Source organism: Salvelinus fontinalis, chromosome 10 (genome assembly GCF_029448725.1).
Source record: "Salvelinus fontinalis isolate EN_2023a chromosome 10, ASM2944872v1, whole genome shotgun sequence".
Taxonomy (NCBI): Eukaryota; Metazoa; Chordata; class Actinopteri; order Salmoniformes; family Salmonidae; genus Salvelinus; species Salvelinus fontinalis.
This window is the reverse complement of record NC_074674.1, coordinates 10,788,335-10,812,923: the sequence shown is the minus strand read 5'-3', so window position 1 is coordinate 10,812,923 and position 24,589 is coordinate 10,788,335. Positions and strand designations below refer to the sequence as shown.

At 39.5% G+C, this 24,589-nt stretch overlaps 1 protein-coding gene across 6 annotated transcripts; it reads left to right on the top strand.

Moving 5' to 3' along the window:
* The first annotated feature begins 8,639 nt into the window (after positions 1-8,639).
* Positions 8,640-24,351, top strand: LOC129863603 (alpha-N-acetylgalactosaminide alpha-2,6-sialyltransferase 6-like). Of its 6 annotated transcripts, none has more exons than XM_055935699.1 (7): positions 8,640-8,768; positions 9,416-9,495; positions 11,372-11,578; positions 21,751-22,169; positions 22,449-22,556; positions 22,773-22,844; positions 22,959-24,351. In XM_055935699.1, exons 2-7 carry the CDS (start codon positions 9,472-9,474, stop codon positions 23,143-23,145), a joined length of 1,017 nt encoding a protein of 338 aa, XP_055791674.1. In that variant the 5' UTR covers positions 8,640-8,768; positions 9,416-9,471; the 3' UTR covers positions 23,146-24,351. The 6 variants fall into 6 exon arrangements, with proteins under 6 accessions (XP_055791674.1, XP_055791676.1, XP_055791675.1 ...); XM_055935700.1 differs by having other exon boundaries at positions 8,643-8,768; positions 22,776-22,844; XM_055935701.1 differs by lacking the exon at positions 22,773-22,844.
* The last annotated feature ends 238 nt before the right edge of the window (positions 24,352-24,589 follow it).

The window sequence follows — 24,589 nt, the reverse complement described above, 5'->3', positions numbered from 1 at the left end:
CTTGACGTAGTGGAGAGGCTTGCGTACTCCAATAACCCTGTTAGCTAACCCTTAGAGGGTGTATTCCACCGGCAGGTGCAATCAAGCCGGACAGGTGGAAGGGTAGGAGGCAGACAAAACATTCCCTGGTCCTCCAGGTTGGGGCTCACTCACCCCCTACATAACAAATAATTTGTTACAGAAACCTTCACATGTTCCTCCGGGAAGTGAGTGCAACTTCTCACCGTTGGAGATATAGTGTTCATTTATAGATTTATTGTATTTCAGAGGAAACAGCTGAGAACATGGATGGTCCCCAGGTAGTACAGAGAACAATTGAAGTCCTGTTTCTTAGCATCAAACAAAGGGAACAGAACTTCTTACCGTCAGACAGGTTTGTTATTTTTAATGAATATTGAATTGCACACACTTAAGTTCTCTTTCATTTAAAAGCCATTCAATTTAACAAAATTCCATTCTCATTTTGATGACAGATGGATGCAAGAAACGACACCCTCTGCACAGAAAGATATTGGAAGAAAAGGCCAAATTAACAGCTGCCATAGAGGAGTACAACATCCTTGTACCAAATTCAGCAATTCAAAATTCAAAAGGCACTCGCACATCTGAGCACTCTTTTTTCCAGGTTATGGTAACAGTTGGACAAGATGAGGGAAAAAGGAAAATGCACACTGCTCTTGATAGTATCACTGATCTTTAATGAACTTACGTATCGGCCTCCGTCAGAGCTACTGGCCGTGAGGCCGATACGTAAGCTTATTAAAGATCAGTGATTCTATCAAGAGCAGTGTGCAGTTTCCTTTCTCCCTCACCAGATTCAGCAATACCATCTGCAGATGAGATCCTTTCCGCAGACCTTCATGCATGGCCTTGGGATCTGCATTGACAAAGTAAGTAGTATGTTTGTGTGTCACAATAACTATGTTTCTGTTTTGCTATCTGTGTTTGTTCAGTTGTGCAAACACAGAGGGAATCGGAGAATGTGCAAGACCTTGCTTCACATGTGGCACTTGACCTAAGCAGGCAAAGTAGGGGAACGTTCATTAATATGTACAATTTATGTTGGCACCCTGCAATTGCTATTGTATTTAAGGAATACTTCATTGTAAACTCAGCAAAAAAAGAAACGTCCTCTCATTGTCAACTGTGTTTATTTTCAGTAAACTTAACATGTGTAAATATTTGTAAGAACATAACAAGATTAAGCAACTGAGACAAACTGAACAAGTTCTAACAGAAATGGAATAATGTGTCCCTGAACAAAGGGGGGGGGGGGGGGCGGTCAAAATCAAAAGTCAGTCAGTATCTGGTGTGGCCACCAGCTGCATTAAGTACTGCAGTGGATCTCCTCCTCATGGACTGCACCAGATTTGCCAGTTCTTGCTGCGAGATGTTACCCCACTCTTCCACCAAGGCACCTGCAAGTTCCCGGATCTTTCTGGGGGGAATGGCCCTAGCCCTCATCATCCGATTCAAGTGAGATCCGGGCTTTTCGCTGGTCATGGCAGAACACTGACATTCCTGTCTTGCAGGAAATCATGCACAGAATGTGCAGTATGGCTGGTGGCGTTGTCATGCTGGAAGGTCATGTCAGGATGAGCCTGCAGGAATGGTACCACGTGAGGGAGGAGGATGTCTTCCCTGTAACGCACAGCGTTGAGATTGCCTGCAATGACAACAAGCTCAGTCCGATGATGCTGTGACACAATGCCCCAGACCATGACGGACCCTCCACCTCCAAATCGATCCCGCCCCAGAGTACAGTCCTTGGTGTAACGCTCATTCCTTCGACGATAAACGCAAATATGACCATCACCCCTGGTGAGACAAAACCGTGACTCGTCAGTGAAGAGCACTTTTTGACAGTCCTGTCTGGTCTTGCGACGATGGGTTTGTGCCCATAGTCAACATTGTTGCCGGTGTTGTCTGGTGAGGACCTGCCTTACAACAGACCTACAAAGCCCTCAGTCCAGCCTCTCTCAGCCTATTGCGGACAGTCTGAGCACTGATGGAGGGATTGTGCGTTCCTGGTGTAACTCTGGCAGTTGTTGTTGCCGTCCTGTACCTGTCCCGCAGGTGTGATATTCGGCTGTACCGATCCTGTGCAGGTGTTGTTACGCGTGGTCTGCCACTGCAAGGACAATCAGCTGTCTGTCCTGTCTCCCTGTAGCGCTGTCGTAGACGTCTCACAGTACGGACATTGCAATTTATTGCCCTGGCCACATCTGCAGTCCTCATGCCTCCTTGCAGCATGCCTAAGGCACGTTCACGCAGATGAGCAGGGAACCTGGGCATCTTTCTTTTGGTGTTTTTCAGAGCCAGTAGAAAGGCCTCTTTAGTGTCCTAAGTTTTGATAACTGTGACCTTCATTGCCTACCGTCTATAAGCTGTTAGTGTCTTAACGACCGTTCCACAAGTGCATGTTCATCAATTGTTTATGGTACATTGAACAAGCATGGGAAACGGTTTTTAAACCCTTTACAATGAAGATCTGAAGTGTATTTTTACGAGTTATCTTTGAAAGACAGGGTCCTGAAAAAGGGACGTTTCTTTTTTTTGCTGAGTTTATTTACACTACACATTCCGATTTTTGGTGTTAGGCTGGCAATTGAATCAGTCGGAAGCTGGGAGCAGAGTTCTCTTCTCCATGCTTCAGAGGAGAGTCAGAAGCCTCAGAAGAGACCAGGACTCTGTCCAACTGATATACAGCAAAGCTATGGGTCAAGACACCTCCCTCCTTGAAAATAACTTCATAGATGACCTCCTGGAAGAGGACAGCATTCACTGCAGCTCTGATGACGAGGAATCTATCACAGACTGAAGGTGTTCGTTTGGGTGGACGCAGTTTGCACTAGGTGAAAAATTATTCCATTTGTTTTGCACATGTGCTTTATCTGCCTTCCTAAGGAAAAATAGTTTGAACATTTTATGGAAAATAAACGTATGTTTCTTCCTTGTTGACAATGTGATCATGTAGCACATATCTGAGAAGAGCGCTCGTCTGTAACTGCTTTTGCCCGGTTACATGACCAGGTCCGATACACCTCTTTAAATAGCAAATATGCAGTTGCTACATCCACTTTTGGATTCTTGAAGAATATAATTTATAAATGTCTTAAACATAGTTCAACTGCCGTACCCCATCAGAACCCAAAATATAAGCCTTTTCTACTCCGATGTTTGTAAACAAAGTAAATGTAAACACACTAGCATGAGTCACTCATTCCACGGGTGAGCCGAGTGTCTGTGGGTTTTCGCATGTGGCTTGTGAACATTCTGTAGTGTTGTCCCATCCTGACCAGGCCAGTTGCAGGCAAGTGACATACTTTTAATGCGACTATTAGCAACAGCGGAGCATGTTAGTATTATTAAAATTTTAAGAAACAAATTGCACTTATGCAGGCAGGTTTGACATAGTGGGAGAATTGTGAACAGGCACGTTCATATATCTGTGTTGTCACAGCGTTTGGCTATGTCTTCGGTTTGGTCTTTCGGTCAGTTTGTTTTGGTTATGTGCATCGCAATGCCCGTGACGTAATAAACTAATGTTTCTGAATTTTCAGATGACATTTTTAAAATATTCATAAATTATTCTTGCGCAATGTTACTTTCATTTGAATGTCGTATACATTGTTGGATTTTATTAAATAATTGATGAAACAGATACATTTTTATGTTACAGAAACCGGAAAAGTTGTGAACTACAAATGTTGCGACATGTTGTAGTTTTCTTCCTAACCAGTTTGTTCTTTATCATTATCTTAGCCAATATCATTTTAATTGATGTGTATAATGATATATACATTCATTAGGACGTACATAACACTGTACTGCATCAGCACATGCCAATTCAATGTCTGAAGTAGTGCACTTTTTGAAATGTGTTTTTCGCCATAACTATTTAAGCTTGACACGTGTGATTCTTTTGAGGTCCCCTTACTGAACCTTCATGTCAAATCATGTCTGTATATGTTAATCTATTCTTGATTAAAAAATCATCAAAGTTTGGGAGAAAGTCAACTGTTGGTGGTGCTACTGAGCACCCCATGGCCACCAGGGGTATGGGATTGCATAATTATGTCGGATTCATGCAAAGGATTATTTGTGCCAAGCCATAAAACTGAGCTACAAAAAACAAAAACATATTTTTGGGGATTCCATGACCAGACCTGACCTCTTACAAAGGTTTCCTAGGGGTGTATAAAGGTTCATGGCAGAAAACAAGTGTATGTATAGAAATGCTTATATAAACGTTGTTACATCGATATTGACGCTTCTAGAAGTAAAAAAATAGACATTCAACAGTCATTACCCGCATGCCCTTATAACCGCACCTCTATTGCCATGGTCCTCGGCACATAACTTTCCTGATAAGCAACAATGATGAAAATGTATTCTCACTGTCTATTTAAAGAAAAGCTGTTGTGGAATGATTTCACTTTCATCTTAATCAAATATTCTCCGTGGACATTTAGCCTCGATACCAAGCAGATAGACGGTATGCCTCTATGCGGTAAACGTGCTGCTTGTCAATATGACTCGGGCCTATATCCAACAGAAAAAATGCAGGGAAAGTAATATATGCATTATGTAAGCTGTGTTGATATACACATAGGCTTATGTATTATAATATATAGCCTAGCTGTGCCTAGCCTATAATAAACTTGGATATGAATTGTGAAGGTCAAGGTCAGTCGGCCAAAATGCTCCATTCTCATCACTTTTGATGATTCTTTTCTCTTTACTCATCAGACATTCACTAAGTACTAAAGTTGATCAGCCCAATCCACTGCTCATAACTAATATATCAACATTGTACTATGTGCCTAGGCCTCTGGTCAAACGTAGTGCACTTTCAAGGGAATAGGGTGGTATTTGGAAAGAAATGATCCAGTACCTTTATCCATTGAACTAACATCCTTGCAGTAGAAAGACAAGGAAACAAGTGACCTTCAAATCTCAGATTTGCATTAATTTGTTCCAAACAGAATGTTGTAGCTTTACTATATTGGAAAAGGCACAGGTAAAATGAAGAACTGTTTGAAGCTGTTGTAAAAGACTCAATAACAAAACATAAGAATGGGGAGCATAGAAATAACGCACACTGTAGAACAAATCTACTGCTTCTTAGACTTGCTTTCAAGTAGAATGATGATCTGTAACTAACATTTCTATGTGAATTTGGTCGGGCCACCCAAAAAGTTACATATTGCCACTTTACCTACACGGTCGATGCACTGCAAGTTAACTACAATTGGTGTTGCACTAGGATTAGCCTGTAAATACAGTCACAGGAATTTCAATGTACTGCAAATTTACCTCTCCTGGGCGGTGGGGATTATTGGGGGTTCAACCTGGTTGAGGATGGGGGTGTCGCTGGTCTCCTGGGCGGTGTGGGATATTGGGAGTTCAACCTGGTTGAGGATGGGGGTGTCGCTGGTCTCCTGGGCGGTGTGGGATATTGGGGGTTCAACCTGGTTGAGGATGGGGATGTAGCTGGTCTCCTGGGTGGTGGGGATTATCGGGGGTTCAACCTGGTTGAGGATGGGGGTGTAGCTGGTCTCCTGGGTGGTGGGGTTTATTGGGGGTTCAACCTGGTTGGGGATTGGGGTGTAGCTGGTCTCCTGGGGTGCAACTGTATCAGACAGTTCTTTGGCAGCAACAGGAGGGTTGGAGGGTTGTAGTGTGGGGGCATGGGTGTTGATTTCCACCGCGAATTAGAACATATTAAGGAAATGGGACAGAAAAGTGGACAACAGTTTCCATTTAGCAGAGGTGAAAATGTATATTTAAGCAATAAGGCCCGAGGAGGTTTGGTATATGACCAATATACCACGGCTAAGGGCTGTTCTTTTGCATGACACAACTTGAAGTGCCTAGATACAGCCCTTTGCCGTCGTATATTGGCCATATATCACAAACCCCAGAGGTGCCTTATTGCTATTATACACTGGTAATTACAGCAGTAAAAATAAATGTTTTGTCATACCTGTGTTATAGGGTCTGATATACCAAGGTTTTCAGACATTCTGCATTCAGGGCTGGAACCACCCAGTTTATAAATAAACTTCTACACAGGATATGTGAAAAGAATGTGTTGAAATGTTGCTTGCCTTAACTAACTCCTCTACTTTAATAATTATACACGAAACATACATAGCTTTACAATTGTAGAAACTAACAAACAATCAGCAATCAACAATAAACAACACCAGACTAAACAAAAGGAAGAAAAACATTCAACTAAGTACTTTAATTTGTTTTTAACTGACTTGCCTGGTTAAATTTAAAAATGAATATATTCTGTACACTCTCAGGGTCAATTGCAACCAACAGGCAGAACATAACACAGGTTAGCGCTGGATTTCTTAAAACGCTACGAACGGGAGAATACATGCCACTGCGTGTGAAAACAAACTTTGCAACCAAAAACCAGCAACAATAACCCAGCAGATTAGTTGATCTCCTGTTGTTACTGTGTCAAATGAGGTAGATACCAGACAGCTGTGTCTAGGTTCTCTACTCCAGGCCCCAGTGAAAAATCGATCCAGCAGGAACATTGAAAATAGCGAGGCTGGTAATTAATGGAAACTATTGAATGTAAAACTACAGACCCAGTGAAATGTAAGGAACTCGGGTACAATACAGGAAAGTAGAGTACTGCACTGAACGGTACTCTACTTTGCTGTATTGAACTATACTCCACTCGAGTTTACTGTACAGTAAAGCACACGAATGCAGTATATTATAGACATCTATGTTTGGGCCACATTAGAATATAATTTGTCATTTGACATAAATTGATTAGACTATAATTGAATGAAAACTGATTATATTAACTCAATAACTCATTAGTGGCTTAATTAAATTACCAATGTTAGATGTAGACAGTTTAGGAATACTATTTTACTCTTTTGATAAGATATGACCATACTGTATTAAGGCAAGTTTTATTCATGGATTAAATGAATTGCCAATGAAAAGTAAATATACCAACACAAGCTTTACATCGATAAAATGTGTAGAGTAACCTAAATTGCCACAGTAGATTATCTCTTTAGGGAGTGGTATATGGTGGCATATAGTGGTAGAAATTGAGATCAGCTGTGCGGGTGATCTTAACACATATTGATATGGTTTAATGAGAGACCACATAGTGTTGATGGTGCTCAATGTTGTTTGCAATTTATCCTCAAATACTAGCTTCTGTGTCTTCATAAATTATTTCTAAACATCTTAATAATCAATAAATTGTTACATAAATACAAAATGGCCCATTATTCATTCATATCTAATTGTTTGCCAAACGTACAACCCAGGAATTGCTCAGTCACCATGATTATCACATTCTTATACCATACATAATATACTGTATTTATTGTATGAGCTGACAGTGCTGTAAATTATATGCAATAATTAAAACCCACCAGCTATAGACAAGAAATCCCTGGCATTTCCACTGCAGTGATGAATGTTGATGACGCAACCCAGCTAGCACATAACATTCTGTGAACCATATGTTTCAGAGCTTGTTAAGAGCATGGTTGTCCTATGGTTATTTTGCATACAACCTTCCCACAACTTTCTAGAAATGGTGCAGGATACTTGCTAGCTTCGGACCATTCTCGGCACATTTAATAAGGAACGTTATTTTATTGGTATTTCATTACTTCTAGGAATGTTGTCCAACTGGTTTGACATTGAGAATGTTCTCAAATAGGTAAGAGAACATTAGCAAACAATGTTCTTCTGTGGGAATTTCAGTCTTTCAGCATAACATTTTCGTCAGGTTTTGTCATGGTTCTATTTAGTCTCTCTGTAGGCCAGTGACACAAAATCTCAATTTAATCCATTTTAAATTCAGGCTGTAACACAACAAAATGTGAAAAAAAGTTAATGGTTGTGAATACTTTTTAAATTATATTCTCAGCGTCAACAAAACTCTCTCTTAAGTGTGTTTTGGTGTGTTGGTCGGGCTCACTAATTGGCCACACCTGATCTTAATGAGTGCTTGTTTCCTTTGAAATAGGGTCTGTTTGAATAGACTTAAATTAACACCTTTGTATGAGTTTTTTAAAAACCATGTCATGCTAGTTCCATGCTGGCGGCGCAGTGGACTAATTCCATGGATAGAGAAAAGAAGAGCATTGGTTGAAATCTCACTGATGCCATGCCACAATAAACAATGTGTTTGCATGATTAATGCCTACCCAAATTAATTTGTGCTTGAAGTTCAAAGCAGTTAACCTAAACTAAGTTATCAGTATTATTAAAAGTCTTACTGAAACATTCTGTGAAAGTTTTAAGGAAGTTATTAAGAAACCTCCATATATCCTTTAAATTTAGTTCAAAACATTCACAACATTTAGAGAAAGATCTCATAACGTTATTTAATTACCTCCAATAACCTATAATTTCCTTTCTCAGACGTTACTAAAACCTCAGAAGGAAAACTTTCAGGGAACCATAGTAAAACGTTCTCAGAACCTCCCTGCACCTAAAAATTAAGTTCCAAGAACAGGCGGAATTTTCACTTCTGTTCTCAGGATGTTTAAAAACGTTCTGTTTACCAGTCAAAACACGTATGACTTCTTTCCCAGAACCAATAGGAAACCAAAAACGTACGTTCCAACAACTTTCAATGAACAATATGTGCTAGCTGGGGAGCCAGTCCCCTCCTACAATTGTGCAGGAAGATGGGGCAAGCGCTGACATATCAAACGTCAATGGTGCACGGACGGATCTCATATGGATAAAACTCTGAGTTGGTAAGCAACCCTCGTTTCCATTACATTTTGTCATTAATCCACTGTTATTGTTGAATGACCGCCATTTTCCGCTATTATGGTTTAAAATAAAGCTATGTATGGTGTCAACACGAATCGTCTCTGATGGCTGGCTGCGTGAGCGGTGAGGCAACTGGTTTAGGTCTTTGACGGAACATTGTCATGTCTCCCATAGTAATAGCTTTATTCTATTCTATTCTATTGGATTGTAGTGTTTAATATGTTTCAATAGGCTCGGATTAGCAGTTTTGTCCAAACAGATTTCAGTGCGCTAAAATGAAGTGGGCGCAACAAATATCCCTTTCTATTTAAACCAGGGGTTTTTGATTAACCACTGCACCTGTTCTGTAAAACAGATAGGGCCTAGGCTGATGATATCAGTCGGAATTGCACACTTCTCAAGAATTTGACAACCACAATGTGTTTTTTATTTTCCTTGTGTTTTTGCAATGCAATAAGCACAATAGATTATTCTGCAGCACAATATATTGCTTTCATATTATTTCCCATGACAATTGTGACCTACAACAGGATTAGTGACATGGTATTGACAATGTAAGCACACGCACATAGCAGCCTATGAAAGATTTAGAGTGTGTATTCACTATGGATCATCTGCCTCTTGACAGGGGTGGTGACCAGAAAAGCACATAACATGTGATGTAGCTCAGCCTGATCTAGAAGCATGGGGCTGAGGCTAGTTGACAAGGTAAGTTAATTCTGAGTATTGATACACCCTCAGTTACTGTTCATAAAGATAATTACAAGGCACCTGAAAAGCTTATTTCTAGATTCAATTAACTGTTTTTGTAGAATTTTCTATCAAGTATAATTACTGATGCACTGTCCGTAATAGGCCTATGTTTTGTACAATTTTATAGCATAACATTATGTATGTCACATATGGTACAAAGATGCCTAATAAACCTGAACTTGAAATATAGTGCATTTGGAAAGTATTCAGACCCCTTTTTCCACATTTTGTTACATTACAGCCTTATTCTAAAATTGATTAAATAAAACATGTTCCTCATCAACCTACACACAATACCCCTTAATGACAAAGCAAAAACTGTTTTTTATACATTTCTACAAATGTATAAAACATATTACATTTCCATAAGAATTCAGACACTTTGCTATGAGACTTGAAATCGAGCTCCGGTGAATCCTGTTTCAGTTGATCATCCTTGAGATGTTCCGATAACTTGATTGGAGTCCACCTGTGGTAAATTTAATTGATTGGACATGATTTGGAAAGGCACACACCTGTCAGTCGACCATGCATGTCAGAGTGAAAACCAAGCCATGGGGTGAAAGGAATTGTTGGTAGAGCTCCGAGACAGGATTGCGCCGAGGCACAGATCTGGGGAAGGGTACCAAGAAGGGTCTGCAACATTGAACGTCCCCAAGAACACCGTAGCGTCCATTATTCTTAAATGGAAGAAGTTTGGAATCACCAAGACTCTTCCAAGAGCTGGGCGCCCAGCCAAACTGAGCAATCAGGGGAGAAGGGCCCTGGTCAGGGAGGTGACCAAGAACCCAATGATCACTCTGACAGTGCTACAGAGTACCTATGTGGAGATGGGAGAACCTTCCAGAAGGATAACCGTCTCTGCAGCACTGCACCAATCAGGCCTTTATGGTAGACTGGCCAAACGGAAGCCACTGTTCAGTAAAAGGCACATGACAGCCCTCTTGGAGTTTGCAAAAAGGCACCTAAAGGACTCTCCAACCATGAGAAACAAGATTCTCTAGTCTGATGAAACCAAAATCAAACTCTTTGACCTGAATGCCAAGCGTCACATCTGTAGAAAACCTGGCACCATCCCCACGGTGATGCATGGTGGTGGCAGCATCATGCTGTGGGAATGTTTTTCAGCAGCAGGGACTGGGAGACTAGTATCAGTATCAAGGGAAAGATGAACGGAGCAAAGTACAGAGAATTCCTTTTTGAAAACCTGCTCCAGAGTGGTCAGGACCTCAGACTGGGGTGACGCTTCACATTCCAACAGGACAACAACCCTAAGCACACATCCAAGACAATGCAGGACTGGCTTCGGACAAGTCTCTGAATACCCTTGAATGGCCCAGCCAGAGCCTGGACAGAAGAATGGGACAAACTCCTCAAATACAGGTGTGCCAAGCTTGTAGTGTCATACCCAAGAAGACTCAAGGCTGTAATTGTTGGCGAAGGTGCTTCAACAAAGTACTGAGTAAAGGGTCTGAATACTTATGTAAATGTAATATTTCAGTTAAAATATATTATAGTTTTTTATAACAATTTAATCAACTTTTGAATAAGGATGTAAACATAACAAAATGTGGAAAAAGTCAAGGAGTTGAATGCACTGTAAGTCACCAGTTTGCCCTGCAAATGGGATTTGAACAGCCTTATTTGAACAGTCAGATCGACAACAAAGCACTAACATTGATCTCGGCACCCAGAACCAAATACAGTGTACACGCTGGCCAGTTAATCGATTTGTTACCTTGCTGTAACAGTCTGTCACTAAAGAATAACATACAACACAGCAATAACTATTGATGTGTATAATTTACATGTACCCCCTCATCTTTTCCAGCAAGGGCAGCAGAGCCAGAAGATGGTGATCTTCGGAGCCATCTTCCTCCTGATGACCCTCCTCATCCTATATAGCTCCAACAGTGGCAACGACATCAGCCCCTTATACAGTCCCTTCAGGGCGTCCACGCCTCATCACGCCGTCAAGGTCACCAACCTCAAGAAATGGGCAGGGAAGGAGGGCTATGTTGCTGTCTATGGAAACAAGGTAACTCACACTCAGGGTTGGAATTACAGAGAAATTCTATGGAACCTCTATTTAATCCTGGAGACCTGGTCAAGAAGGCCACTCTAATATAAAACACATGGGAGCTCAACCAAAAATATATATTTTTTCAACATCTTGTGCTCATAGGGCAGAACAAGTATTTAATCAGAACAGACAGTACACTACAAACAGGTAGTGGAGAGTGGGGTAAATGAGCCGTCTAGGGAAACATGGTATTGTTTCTAACAAAGATATCTACGTATTTCAGGATGTTGTGTATCCCTCAAGAATTAATATAAACATTACAGGTATGAGGTAAGTTGAGCTGTGGCACAGGGTAAGTTAAGCCGAAATGTCAGTACTGAATTAAGTATTACCACTACCTTTTTAAACTATGTATATCTTTATTTCCCAGACACTATTTAACACAATCCCAACCACTTTTTTGTCTTTTTAATAGTTTTAAGCATATTTTAACACTGGCTTACCACATAACAAACACTTACTTACACATACTAACTTTTTTTTTTTTTTTTTACTTCTTTGATATAGGGGGCAGCATTTTCACTTTTGGATGAATTGCGTGCCCATAGTGAACTGCCTCCTACTCTGTCCCAGATGCTAATATATGCATATTATTATTACTATTGGATAGAAAACACTCTGAAGTTTCTAAAACTGTTTGAATGATGTCTGTGAATATAACAGAACTCATATGGCAGGCAAAAACCTGAGAAAAAAATCCAAACAGGAAGTGAGAATTCTGAGAATGGTCAATGTTAAAGTCATCGCCTATTCAATTCCCTGTATTATATGGATCTGTTTGCACTTCCTACGCCTTCCACTAGATGTCAACAGTCTGCAGAACGCTGCATGAAGCCTCTAGTGTGATGTGGGGCCGGATGGGAGGTGTTTCAGTCACTGGTCTGGCAGATTGCCAGTTCTTGCTCACGCGCTTTCCTCATGATTTTGCCTTGCATTCCATTACTTATACAGACATGAAGAAATGCTCAGGTTGGAACATTATTGGATATATATGATAACAACATCCTGAAGATTGATTCTCTACTAAGTTTGACCAGTTTATTCGACTTGTAATATAACTCTTTGAAGTTTTCGTCCGACATTTGCCTGCATCTGCGCGAACGTTTGGACACGTGTACTACACATGCTAGCAAAATTAGCTAATTGGACATAAGTAATGGACATTTTCGAACAAAACAACGATTTATTGTGTAACTAGGATTCCTGGCAGTGCATTCTGGTGAACATAATCAAAGGTAAGGGAATATTTATGATGTAATTTCGTATTTCTGTTGACTCCAACATGGCGGAGAAATGTTGTAAAATCTGAGCGCTGTCTCAGATTATTGCATGGTGTGCTTTTTACGTAAAGTTTAAAAAAAATCTGACACAGCGGTTGCATTAAGAACAAGTGTATCTTTAATTCTGTGTAAAACATGTATCTTTCATCAAAGTTTATGATGAGTATTTCTGTTATTTGACGTGGCTCTCTGCAATTACTCTGGATATTTTAGAGGCATTTCTGAACATGGCGCCAATGTAAACCGAGATCCGTGGATATAAATATGCACATTATCGAACAAAACATAAATGTATTGTGTAACATGATGTCCTATGAGTGTCATCTGATGAAGATCATCAAAGGTTAGTGATTCGTTTTATCTCTATTTCTGCTTTTTGATACTACTATCTTTTGCTGGGAAAATGGCTGTGTTTTTCTGTGGCTATGTACTGAGCTAACATAATTTTTTGGTGTGCTTTCCCCGTATATCCTTTTTGAAATCAGACATGTTGGCTGGATTCACAACATGTGTAATTTTAATTTGGTGTCTTTCATGTGTGATTTCATGAAAGATTGATTTTTATAGTAATATATTTGAATTTGGCGCGCTACATTTTTTCTGGATTTTGGTCAAGTGGGACGCTACCGTCCCACCTATCCCAGAGAAGTTGTAACCTGTTTGGGCTGCAAACCCGATGTCGGAACGAAAATGACAACAGCTGCAGGGCGCGAAATTCAAAATCTATTTTTTAAAAATATTTAACTTTCACACATTAACAAGTCCAATACAGCATTTGAAAGATAAACATCTTGTCAATCCAGCCAACATGTCCGATTTTTTAAATTGTTTTACAGAGAAAACACCACATATATTTATGTTAGCTCACCACCAAATACAAAAGTGGACAGACACGTATGATTATGATTATGATGTATGAATTATGATTCAAGTAGCATGCACAAGCCAACCGAAATAACCTAAAACCAACCTAAAGAACCCAGAAAAAACTACCTCAGATGACAGTCCTATAACATGTTACACAATAAATCTATGTTTTGTTCATAAAATGTGCATATTTTAGCTATAAATCAGTTTTACATTGATGCTACCATCATTGCTACAGCATAGCTACAGTCTGAAATCAGACGGGAGTAGCCAGAGAAAATACAGACACCAACGTCAACTACTAATTACACCTCATAAAACATTTCAGAAAAACATATGGTGGATAGCTAATGAAAGACAGATATTGTGTGAATAGAGCCAATATTTCCGATTTTTGAAGTGTTTTACAGCGAAAACACAATATATCGTTATATTAGCTAACAACATAAGCTAGCATACGGCAGCATTGATTCTAGTCAAGCGCTAGCGTAGCACAGTTAGCACAGTTAGCATAGCACAGTTCGACAGATATATGAAAAAGCATCCCAAATTGGGTCCTTATCTTTGTTGATATTCCATCAGAATGTTGTAACGGGGTCCAATGTCCAGTACAGTCTTTAGTTGGGTTCCAGAACGAAATATTTCCCTCTTTGGTTAGCAAGCACCACGGCTGTGCGGCGCTAATCTTTCTGTCTTCAAAAAATTCTTCCAAAACATCACGTCTAAAGTCCAGAATAAATTGCAATAATATAATTAAAGTATATTGAAAAAACATACTTTAGGATGATTTTGTGACATGTATCAAATAATATCGTAGCAAGAGATCATATTCACCTTTATCGAGCTTCTTCCAGGAGCCGAGTCCAAATTCTGCCTCCCGCCCGGATTTTTTTTTTAACTGCGCAGGTCTCACAAGAAGGTGTGTTATTCAGTCCATGGAAGAGATATTCGACTGCTTTCAACTCTCACTTCCGCATTACACCCAGATGAAGGCGTATGACGTGTTTCTACGGTCCTAAGTGTCATGACCTTTTATAGACAAGGTCTTAAAGAGACACATCGCATTTTGGAAATCTCAATTCGGCTGGGAAAATGGCTGTAAAAATAGTTCTGTTCGACTTAGAGAAATAATTCAAACCTTTTTAGAAACTATAGACTGTTATCTATCCAACAGTAGTAAATATATGCATATTGTAAAATCAAAAATTTCTTAAGAGGCCGTTTGAAAATGTGCACATATTTTCCAGTTTTTTCAATATTCACCCTGCAGCCTGAAGAAGTTCTTAACATAGGCACTGTTGTTACCTCATATCTCCGTGATAATGCCTTGCATTACGCCTGGGTAGAAAACACTTCAATTTGCTTAACTTACCCTATGGCCATTGGCTCAACTTACCCTAAGGCCATTGGCTCAACTTACCCTATGGCAAACATTTACTATATTAGCCCACAGTTACAAGGCATACTTGAGTAAAAGTAAAGATACCTTAATAGAAAATGACTCAATTGAAAGTCACCCAGTAAAATACTACTAGAGTAAAAGTCTAAAAGTATTTGTTTTTAAATATACTTAAGTATCAAAAGTAAATGTAATTGCTAAAATATCTTAAGGATAAGTGTAAAAGTATAAATCATTTAAAATTGCTTATACTAAGATGTTTTATGTATTTATTGATAGCCAGAGGCACACTCCAATGCTCAGACATAATTTACAAATCAAGTATTTGTGTTTATTGAGTCCGCCAGATCAGAGGAAGTAAGTAAGGATGACCATGAACGTTCTCTTGATAAGTGTGTGATTTTTGACCATTTTCCTGTCCTGCTAAGCATTCAAAATGTAACGAGTACTTTTGGGTGTCTAGGAAAGTGTAAGGAGTAAAAAGTACATTATTTTCTTTAGGAATGTAGTGATGTAAAAAGTAGTAAAATATCAATATCCCCAAAAATGACTAAAGTATTTCTACTTAAGTACTTTACACCACTGCAAGGATGCACTTTCATGCTAGGTTTAGGACCTCATATTGAAGCTTATAGAGACCCCAACAGATGTACAGAACAATCTTAAAATGATCTACTTTAGTTTTTATTCAAGCATCATAAAACCTCTAACAAATTCTTTGGACCTAACTTTCACTTTTTCCATGTGATTTTATCCTTCACAGACTCTATGGAATGATGACCTCTTCCTAAATATTTGGTCAAATTATTAATTTTATGTATGGTTTCCTATTAACGAGTGGCTCAATATATCCCTTTAGCTCAACTTACCCACCATAATAATATGGTGGTAATAATCATATTAATGTGCAGGGCACCCTTGTAACAATCAGTATAACATATAAAAGTACACCCACCCACAAGCCTAAACTTTACTATTTGCTTCCCCCAAAGGGTCAACTATTTTTAGGCCACCTCCAAAAGTCTAGGTGTAATTTGAACCATGTTCCCGCTCACACTTGCGGCATCAAGTTGTATCGGTGGGAAAAAAATTAACACTGGTTAAATGTAGCTACGTACTGCATGATTCATAGACACAATCATGCACAGCCCAAAAACAAAAAATGCAGGAACATCAAGTCCTAAATGAAGTACAATTGTTGCACAGTCCATACAACTGTGTTCATATAGCTGTGTATAATTGTGGTGTGCTTGTTTACAGTACATGTGCAGTGTATGTTCATATTTGTGCATGGGTCTTTCATTAAATGTGTCCCTTTTGTGTAGTGTAACTTGGTGGGGGGGGAAAAACGTTCAACTCAACACACATGTTCAACTTAATAATTAAAATGTTTTCCCATCTCAAGAGATACAATAAAAAAAAAGACTAGTAAGTGCCTATAATGTGCCAAATAAAGTAGCAGGGTTGACTTAAAATCAGCTGTAAATCCCTTTGTGACAAGGGAATGGAAGCTTCCCAGCTAGCACATTTGGTTCCTTGGAAGTTGTGGGAACGTTTTTGGTTTCCGGTTGGTTCTGGGAACAAAGCCATACGCTTCCTGACCGGTAAAACAAAAAGTTTTTTACACGTTCTGAGAACGCAAGGTCAATTTCAGCTGTTCTGGGAATGTACATTTTTAGGTTGCAGGGAGGTTTCATTAACCTGTTAAAGCTGGGGGCGCTGTTGTCACTATTTATGGTAATCGTGTAATTTTTGAAACGGCTTCCTACAAAATTCTTGATCGTACAATATGCATATTATTATTATTATTGGATAGAAAACAGTCTATAGTTTCTATAGGAGTTGAAATTTTGTCTCTAAGTGGAACAGAACCCATTCTACAGCAATTTCCCTGACATGGAGTCAGATTTCAGAAATTTTGGCCACTGTTCTGGAGTCAGTTTTAAAGCCAATGTTATTCCTATGAGTATACGGACACTGCTTACGTCTTCCCCTGGATGCCTTTACGTGATGACGATTTGAATGGGGTCGATTGCGCAATCACAGGCACTATAAATTAAAAAACCCTGTAGCTAGTCACTCTTTTGCAGCTGCGTCATGCGCGTGGAGGACACCGACCCGCACCTGTTCCAAGCATTAGTGTTGGGAGTAATCTTTCTCCGGTCATGTTAAGACTCGTTATAGGAGTTAAAAACATCATAAGGTAGTTAATTTAAAGCGTTTTATAGCAATTTATATCCGTTTAGTGCGATTTTGGGACATTTATTTCTGAGACGCTGTGAATCTCTGGGCACGCTTCCAGTTCATCCCGAACGCAGTTGGCATTTCCACATGGCAAGAGGACAGCTTTCCACCAAAAGACGATTAGACCCAAGAAAGGATCCTTTGCCCAAGATACTGATGGAAGAACAGCTCAAAGTAGGACATTTTTATTATGATAAATCGTGTTTCTGTCGAAAAATGTTAGTGGCTTAGGACGCCATGTTTTTTGACGTAGCTTCGCTTGGCGCAAACTGTATTGAAAAGTAAGGATAATTTAAAAAATGTAATTCTGCGATTGTATTAAGAATTAAATTGTCTATCAATCGCTGTCCACCCTATATTTTTTAGTCACGTTTATGAGTATTTATGTATACGAGTAGATCACTGTCTAATATGGCGCACGGACATTTTCTCACCAGCTGGGCTACATTTCTCATTGTCTAACCATGATTTTGGTGGCTAAATATGCACATTTTCGAACAAACTGTATATGTATGTTGTAATGTGATGTTACAGGGGTGTCATCTGAAGAATTCTGAGAAGGTTAGTGAAAAAAATAATATATTTTGGCGATGTTTACGTTATCGCTCTCTTTGGCTAGAATCAATGCTGGGGTAATGTTTGCACATGTGCTATGCTAATATAACGATTTATTGTGTTTTCGCTGTAAGACACTTAGAAAATCTGAAATATTGTCTGTATTCACAGGATCTGTGTCTTTCGATTAGTGTATGCTGTGTATTTTTACGAAATGTTTGATGATTAGTAGTTAGGTAAACACGTTGCTCATTGTAATTATTCTAGTCCATTTGTGACGGTGGGTGCAATTGTAAACTATGCCAGCTACCTGAAATATGCACATGTTTCTAACAAAACCTATCCCATACCATAAATATGTTATCAGACTGTCATCTGATGAGTTTTTTTCTTGGTTAGGGGCTATAAATATCTTAGTTTAGCCGAATTGGTGATAGCTACTGGTGTTGGTGGACAAATAAAAGATGGTGGATTATGCTAATGTGTTTTTAGGTAATAGATTTACATCTTTACATATTGTGTCTTCCCTGTAAAACATTTTAAAAATCGGACATGTTGGCTGGATTCACAAGATCTGTGTCTTTCATTAGCTGTATTGGACTTTAATGTGTGAAAGTTAAATATTTTAAAAAAATATTTTTTTTGAATTTCGCGCTCTGCCTTTTCAGTGGAATGTGGGGGGGGTGTGCCGCTAGCGGCACCCTCATCCTAGACAGGTTAACGTTTGAGAATGGAAATTACTGGTTGTTTTGAAGGGAATTAATGTATTGAGAACATGTTTCAATAAGACTTTTAACCTCTCTGCGCACAGATCCCTTTAGCGGGATCATTTCCCTAAACAACCGCTGAATTGCAGGGCGCCAAATTCAAAAATATTACAAAAAATATTTATAATCATGCGATCAAAAGTTAAATATACCAAAACACAGCTTAGCTTGTTTTTAATCCACCTATCGTGTCAGATTTTGAAAATATGCTCATCAGAGAAAGAATTCCAAGCTTTTGTGAGTGTATCAATCAATGCTACAACAGCTAGCCCCAAATTAGCATGGTCACGAAAGTCAGAAAAGCAATAAAATTAATCGCTTACCTTTGATAATCTTCGGATGTTTGCACTCACGAGACTCCCAGTTACACAATAAATGTTCTTTTTGTTCGATAAATATTACTTTTATAACAAAAAAACGGCATTTAGGTTGCGCGTTATGCTCAGAAAACCAAAGCCTCATTCCGTTCGACAAAAATTCCCAAAAGTATCCGTAATGGTAGTAGAAACATATCAAATAATTTTTATAATCCTCAGGTTGTTTTTAACAAACATAATCGATAATATTTCAACCGGACCGTAACCTATTCAATAAAAGAGAAAATGAAAATGGAGAGCTTCCCTCTCACGCACAGGAACTATTCAGAGGACACCTGACTACTTTTGAAAAATCTCGTAAATTTTTCAAAATAAAAGCCTGAAACTATGTCTAAAGCCTGGTCACAGCCTGAGGAAGCCATTGGAAAAGGAATCTGGTTGATACCCCTTTAAATGGAAGAAAGACTGGCCAGGAAACACAGATTTTTAAAAAAGAATATCACTTCCGGGTTAGATTTTCTCAGGTTTTTGCCTTTTGTTATACTCACAGACAATATTTTGACAGTTTTGGAAACTTTGGAGTTTTCTATCCTAATCTGTAAATTATATGCATATTCTACGATCTGGACCTGAGAAATAGTCCGTTTACCTTGGGAAAGTTATTTAAAAAATAAAAAAAGATAGATTGAGTTTTGTTCGGGAAGTATTCAGGCCCCTTAACATTTTCAATATTTTGTTACGTTACAGCCCTATTCTAAATTGTATTACATCATTTTTTTCTCATCAATCGACAAAGTACCCAAAAAATGGAAGCATCTACTTTACTTAAGTGTTCAGACCCTTTACTCAGTACATTTACATTTTACATTTAAGTCATTTAGCAGACGCTCTTATCCAGAGCGACTTACAAGTACATACATTCATACTTTTTTGTACTGGCCCACCGTGGGAATCGAACCCACAACCCTGGCGTTGCAAGCGCCATGCCCTACCAACTGAGCCACACGGGACTACAGTACTTTGTTGAAGCACCTTTTGGCAGCGATTACAACCTCAAGGCTTCTTGGGTATGATGCTACAAGCTTGTCACCTGTATTTGGGGAGTTTCTCCCATTCTCTGCAAATCCTCTCAAGCTCTGTCAGGTTGGATGGGGAGCATCACTACACAGCTATTTTCAGGTCTCTCCAGAGATGTTCAATCGGGTTCATTGAGACTTGTCCCAAAGCCACTCCTCCGTTGTCTTGGCTGTGTGCTTAGGGTTGTTGTCCTGTTGGAAGGTGAGCCTTCGCTCAAGTCTGAGGTCCTGAGCGCTCTGGAGAAGGTTTCATCAAGGATTTCTCTGTACTTTGCGCCGTTCACCTTTCTCTTGATCCTGACTAATCTCCCAGTCCCTATCGCTGAAAAACATCCCCACAGCATGATGCTGCCACCAACATGCTTCACCGTAGGGATGGTGCCAGATTTCCTCCAGACGTGACGCTTGGCATTCAGGCCAAAGAGTTCAATCTTGGTTTCATCAGACCAAAGAATCTTGTTTCTCATGGTCTGATAGTCCTTTAGCTGCCTTTTGGCAAACTCCAAGAGGGCTGTCATGTGCGTTTTTAAGAGTGGCTTCCATCTTGCCAGTCTACCATAAAGGCCTGATTGGTGGAGTGCTGCAGAGATGGTTGTCCTTCTGGAAGATTCTCCCATCTCCACAAAGGTACTCTGGAGCTCTGTCAGTGACCATCAAGTTCTTGGTCACCTCCCTGACCAAGGACCTTCTCCACTGATTGCTCAGTTTGGCTGGGTGGCCAGCTCTTGGAAGAGTCTTGGTGGTTCCAAATTTCTTCCATTTAAGAATGATGGAGGCCACCGTGTTCTTGGACTTTCAATGCTCCAGACATTTTTTGGTATCCTTCCCCAGAGCTGTGCCTACACACAATCCTGTCTCAGAGCTACAGACAATTCCTTGAACCTCATGGCTTGGTTTTTGCTATGACATGCACTGTCAACTGTGGGTCCTTTTTATATAGACAGGTGTGTGTCTTTACAAATCATGTTCAATTAACTGAATTTACCACAGGTGGACTCCAAGTTGTAGAAACATCTCAAGGATGATCAATGGAAACAGGATACACCTGAGCCCAAATTTCGTGTCTCATAGCAAAAGGTCTGAATACTTCTGTAAGTAAGGTATGTGTTTTTTATTTTATAAATTTGAAAAAAAATCTAAACCTGTTTTTTACTTTGTCATGGCAACTGTCTGTCTATGGGTAAAAGGGTTGACGTGTTATGCTCGACCCACTTAATTTTACACCACAAAACACCAGTAGAAACAGCTCACCTGCTTTTGAACTATGATTTGACTATTAGATGTTAAATGTTTAATTTGAAAATCTTTTAAAAAACATATATTCAAATGAGAGTTTTGGGGTTACGTGGGTTAAAATCTTCCCGAGAAATCAGAGTGCACAGAGGGACATACATTTTGGCAAGTCATTATTCACATAAAAATCAGATGTATTGCATGTTGCATGTGGTCTATATTAAAGGGCACTTCATTTAATATAGCAGGCTTTTAAAATCCAATATTGGTGCACAATTTCTACTTAAATATCAAATGGATAAACGGGGACTCATTTCATGGAACGACCCGCATGAAAGAGAATTATATACTGTATATATTTTCTGACATTTCTCCATTCCCCTCTCCAGAATATGACCCTGCACTGCCACCACTGTGCTCTGGTGACCAGCTCCAGCCACGTACTGGGCAGCGGGGCCGGACCGGAAATCGACCGCACCCAGTGTGTGATCCGTATGAATGACGCCCCCACGACAGGGTTCGAGCGTGACGTGGGCAACCGAACCACTCTCAGAGTGGTGGCCCACTCCAGCGTGTTCAGGGTGGTCAGGCGGCCCACCGAGTTTCTCAACCACACGGATCATAAAGCAAACTCCGCGGTCATATTCTGGGGACCGCCCACCAAGATTGGTAGAGAAGCTAAAGGAACGCTGTACCGTCTGATCCAGAGAGTGAGCATGACCTACAGTAACCTGTCCAGCTTCACAATCACGCCCAGCAAGATGCATAAGTTTGATACACTCTTTCAGAAAGAGACTGGGCGAGACAGGTGGGTAAAAGGGATGAAGGTGGGAATGAGGATAGAACAATGGGGATAATGCAAAATTAATTCAGTTTCATGAAATTTCAATTCAATATGGAATTCAGCTTCAATTCATGAATACAAATTAGAATTGAATTCTAATTACATTTCTTAATGATGATGATCACAACATGAGGATTTTCCTGGCATCTAATGATAGAAATGCCCCTATCAAGAAATACAAAAGCTTTTTTTCTTAATTATTTTTTTCTCACTAACATTTTATCCTACGGTTTCCTTCCAAAGAGCGAAGTCTCAGTCCTGGTTGAGCACTGGCTGGTTCACCATGGTGATCGCCATAGAGATGTGTGACAATATTAAAGTGTACGGGATGGTTCCACCCAGTCACTGTGGGTGAGTATGAACAAGGCGAAACATAACGATAAATCACTCACAGCAATCTATCAATCACCTAAATCAAACTATTACATTGTGTAATCCTAAATGTGTTCAGTGAGCAAATGGTTCATCTATAATACTGGTTATTATGAAACCATTGTCTGCAATTGACAGGATTGCTTTCATATAAACAATGTAATATTATGTATTATGATTGTGTTTCTATGAAAGAAGCATGACGAAGACTTTTGGGTCGAAACGTTGCACTGTAAAACAGCGAGGGGAGCATTCGACTGTGTGCGGGTATCTATCTTTCTTGTCTACAAAGGAGCCATAGAGTTATTGCTACCCATTATGTATGCTGATTGTCTTGGAGCACATTGTCAATGCAATCATTTGTAACGCCCCTTCTCCTAGAAAAAAGCCCCAGCCCAAGAAGATGCCCTACCACTACTACAAGCCCAGGGGCCCAGAAGAGTGTGTCACCTACCTGCAGAACGAGAAGGGCCGAAAGGGGCCCCACCATCGGTTCATCACGGAGAAACAGGTGTTTGCACACTGGGCCAAGCAGTATAATATCACCTTCACTCACCCCACATGGTGAGATGACTGGTTCCTCTCACAAGGTATGCCCCCTTCTCTGAATGGTAGTAATTGTTCTTGGGAATTACTGTAGCCCTGTGATGACTAAGTATTTCTTTCACATATGAAGCTGTGAGCTTGGTTTGTAACCAGTAATATAAATTAGAAATGTGTTTTTTATTTTACAAAGCTAGCTACAAAAAAGTGTCAAATCTAAGTTTTACAGGAGTTAATGCTGTTTTTCTGTGTACAGTAGAAAAATGAAATTCCACACTCTTGCTGTACACAGAAAACAACTATAACTCCTGGAAACATTTGATTTTATGCTTTTTTTTTATAGCTAGCTTTATAAAATAAAAAACACATTTCTAATTATAGGGCAACTGATGTTTATTGTAAATAGAAACGACAACAAAAATATTTTTACATGTTTTTAATGTTTGTTTAAAAAAAGTCCTCAAAAGCAAATGTTATAATACAATATAATATGAACTTTCTCATACTGAGGGGAGATTGTATTATCCAAGACGTTAAAGGAATTCATTTCAGAGACGTATGCTTATAGACAGTATGGCTCAAATTAGGTGACATGTTTGTTGCATTACGTTATCCAATCAAACCTTGTGTGGCTTTCACTTAACACAGTAAAAATGCCAACATCAGAACACTTTAAGCTTACATTTATAGCACTATAGGTTGGCTCGTGCCAACCCAATGGAATCATAACATGCCTGTTGAATGTAGGGGTGTGTGAGGTTCAGGCATTCACACAACTGTGCTGTCCTGGATGCAGAGTTCATTTTATCCTGTCAAACCATGACACAGACAAACATTGTCTCGTCATCTTTGACCCTTTACCTCTGTGACATCCCGAGGCATGCAGCTGTTAGAGTTTGAACGATCCAAAAGAATGTATTGCGTTGTTTGTTAGCATTGTGCAGATTGACTTGTTATTCTTCATGAATGTTCTGTAATGTGTGTCTTGAGAACAAATAACATTTGAAAAAAGATGCATGTACATGACGTTTACATTTGCATGGAATCCTATACACGGGATAGTAGAAACATAAGACAAAAGGGTAACAGTGGATATAGATGGAACACACCTACTGACCAGATACAAAAGACAAGGAGTACCACCAAGAATATCTCATGATTCTTCACTTGTGCTGTGATCTTCTATCCTTGAATAAAAAATGCTGATGGCACAGAATGTCCATTCATTTGATCCCAGAAGTATATAAAAGGTGTGAATTATTAGTCATTTTGACTTCCTTTCAGTGATGGTTTGTCAGTGGCCACTTCCTGTTACGAACCGTTGGCCTTGTCTGGAAATGTGGCTGCGATTGTCTTCCTCAGGTTGGACATCGAGATCAAGATGACCTCCTGTGGAAAAGACCACCGGGTGGATCAGAGAAACAGAATAAAGACAGGTCAGGCTGAATTCCCATCTGATATAATGAAAG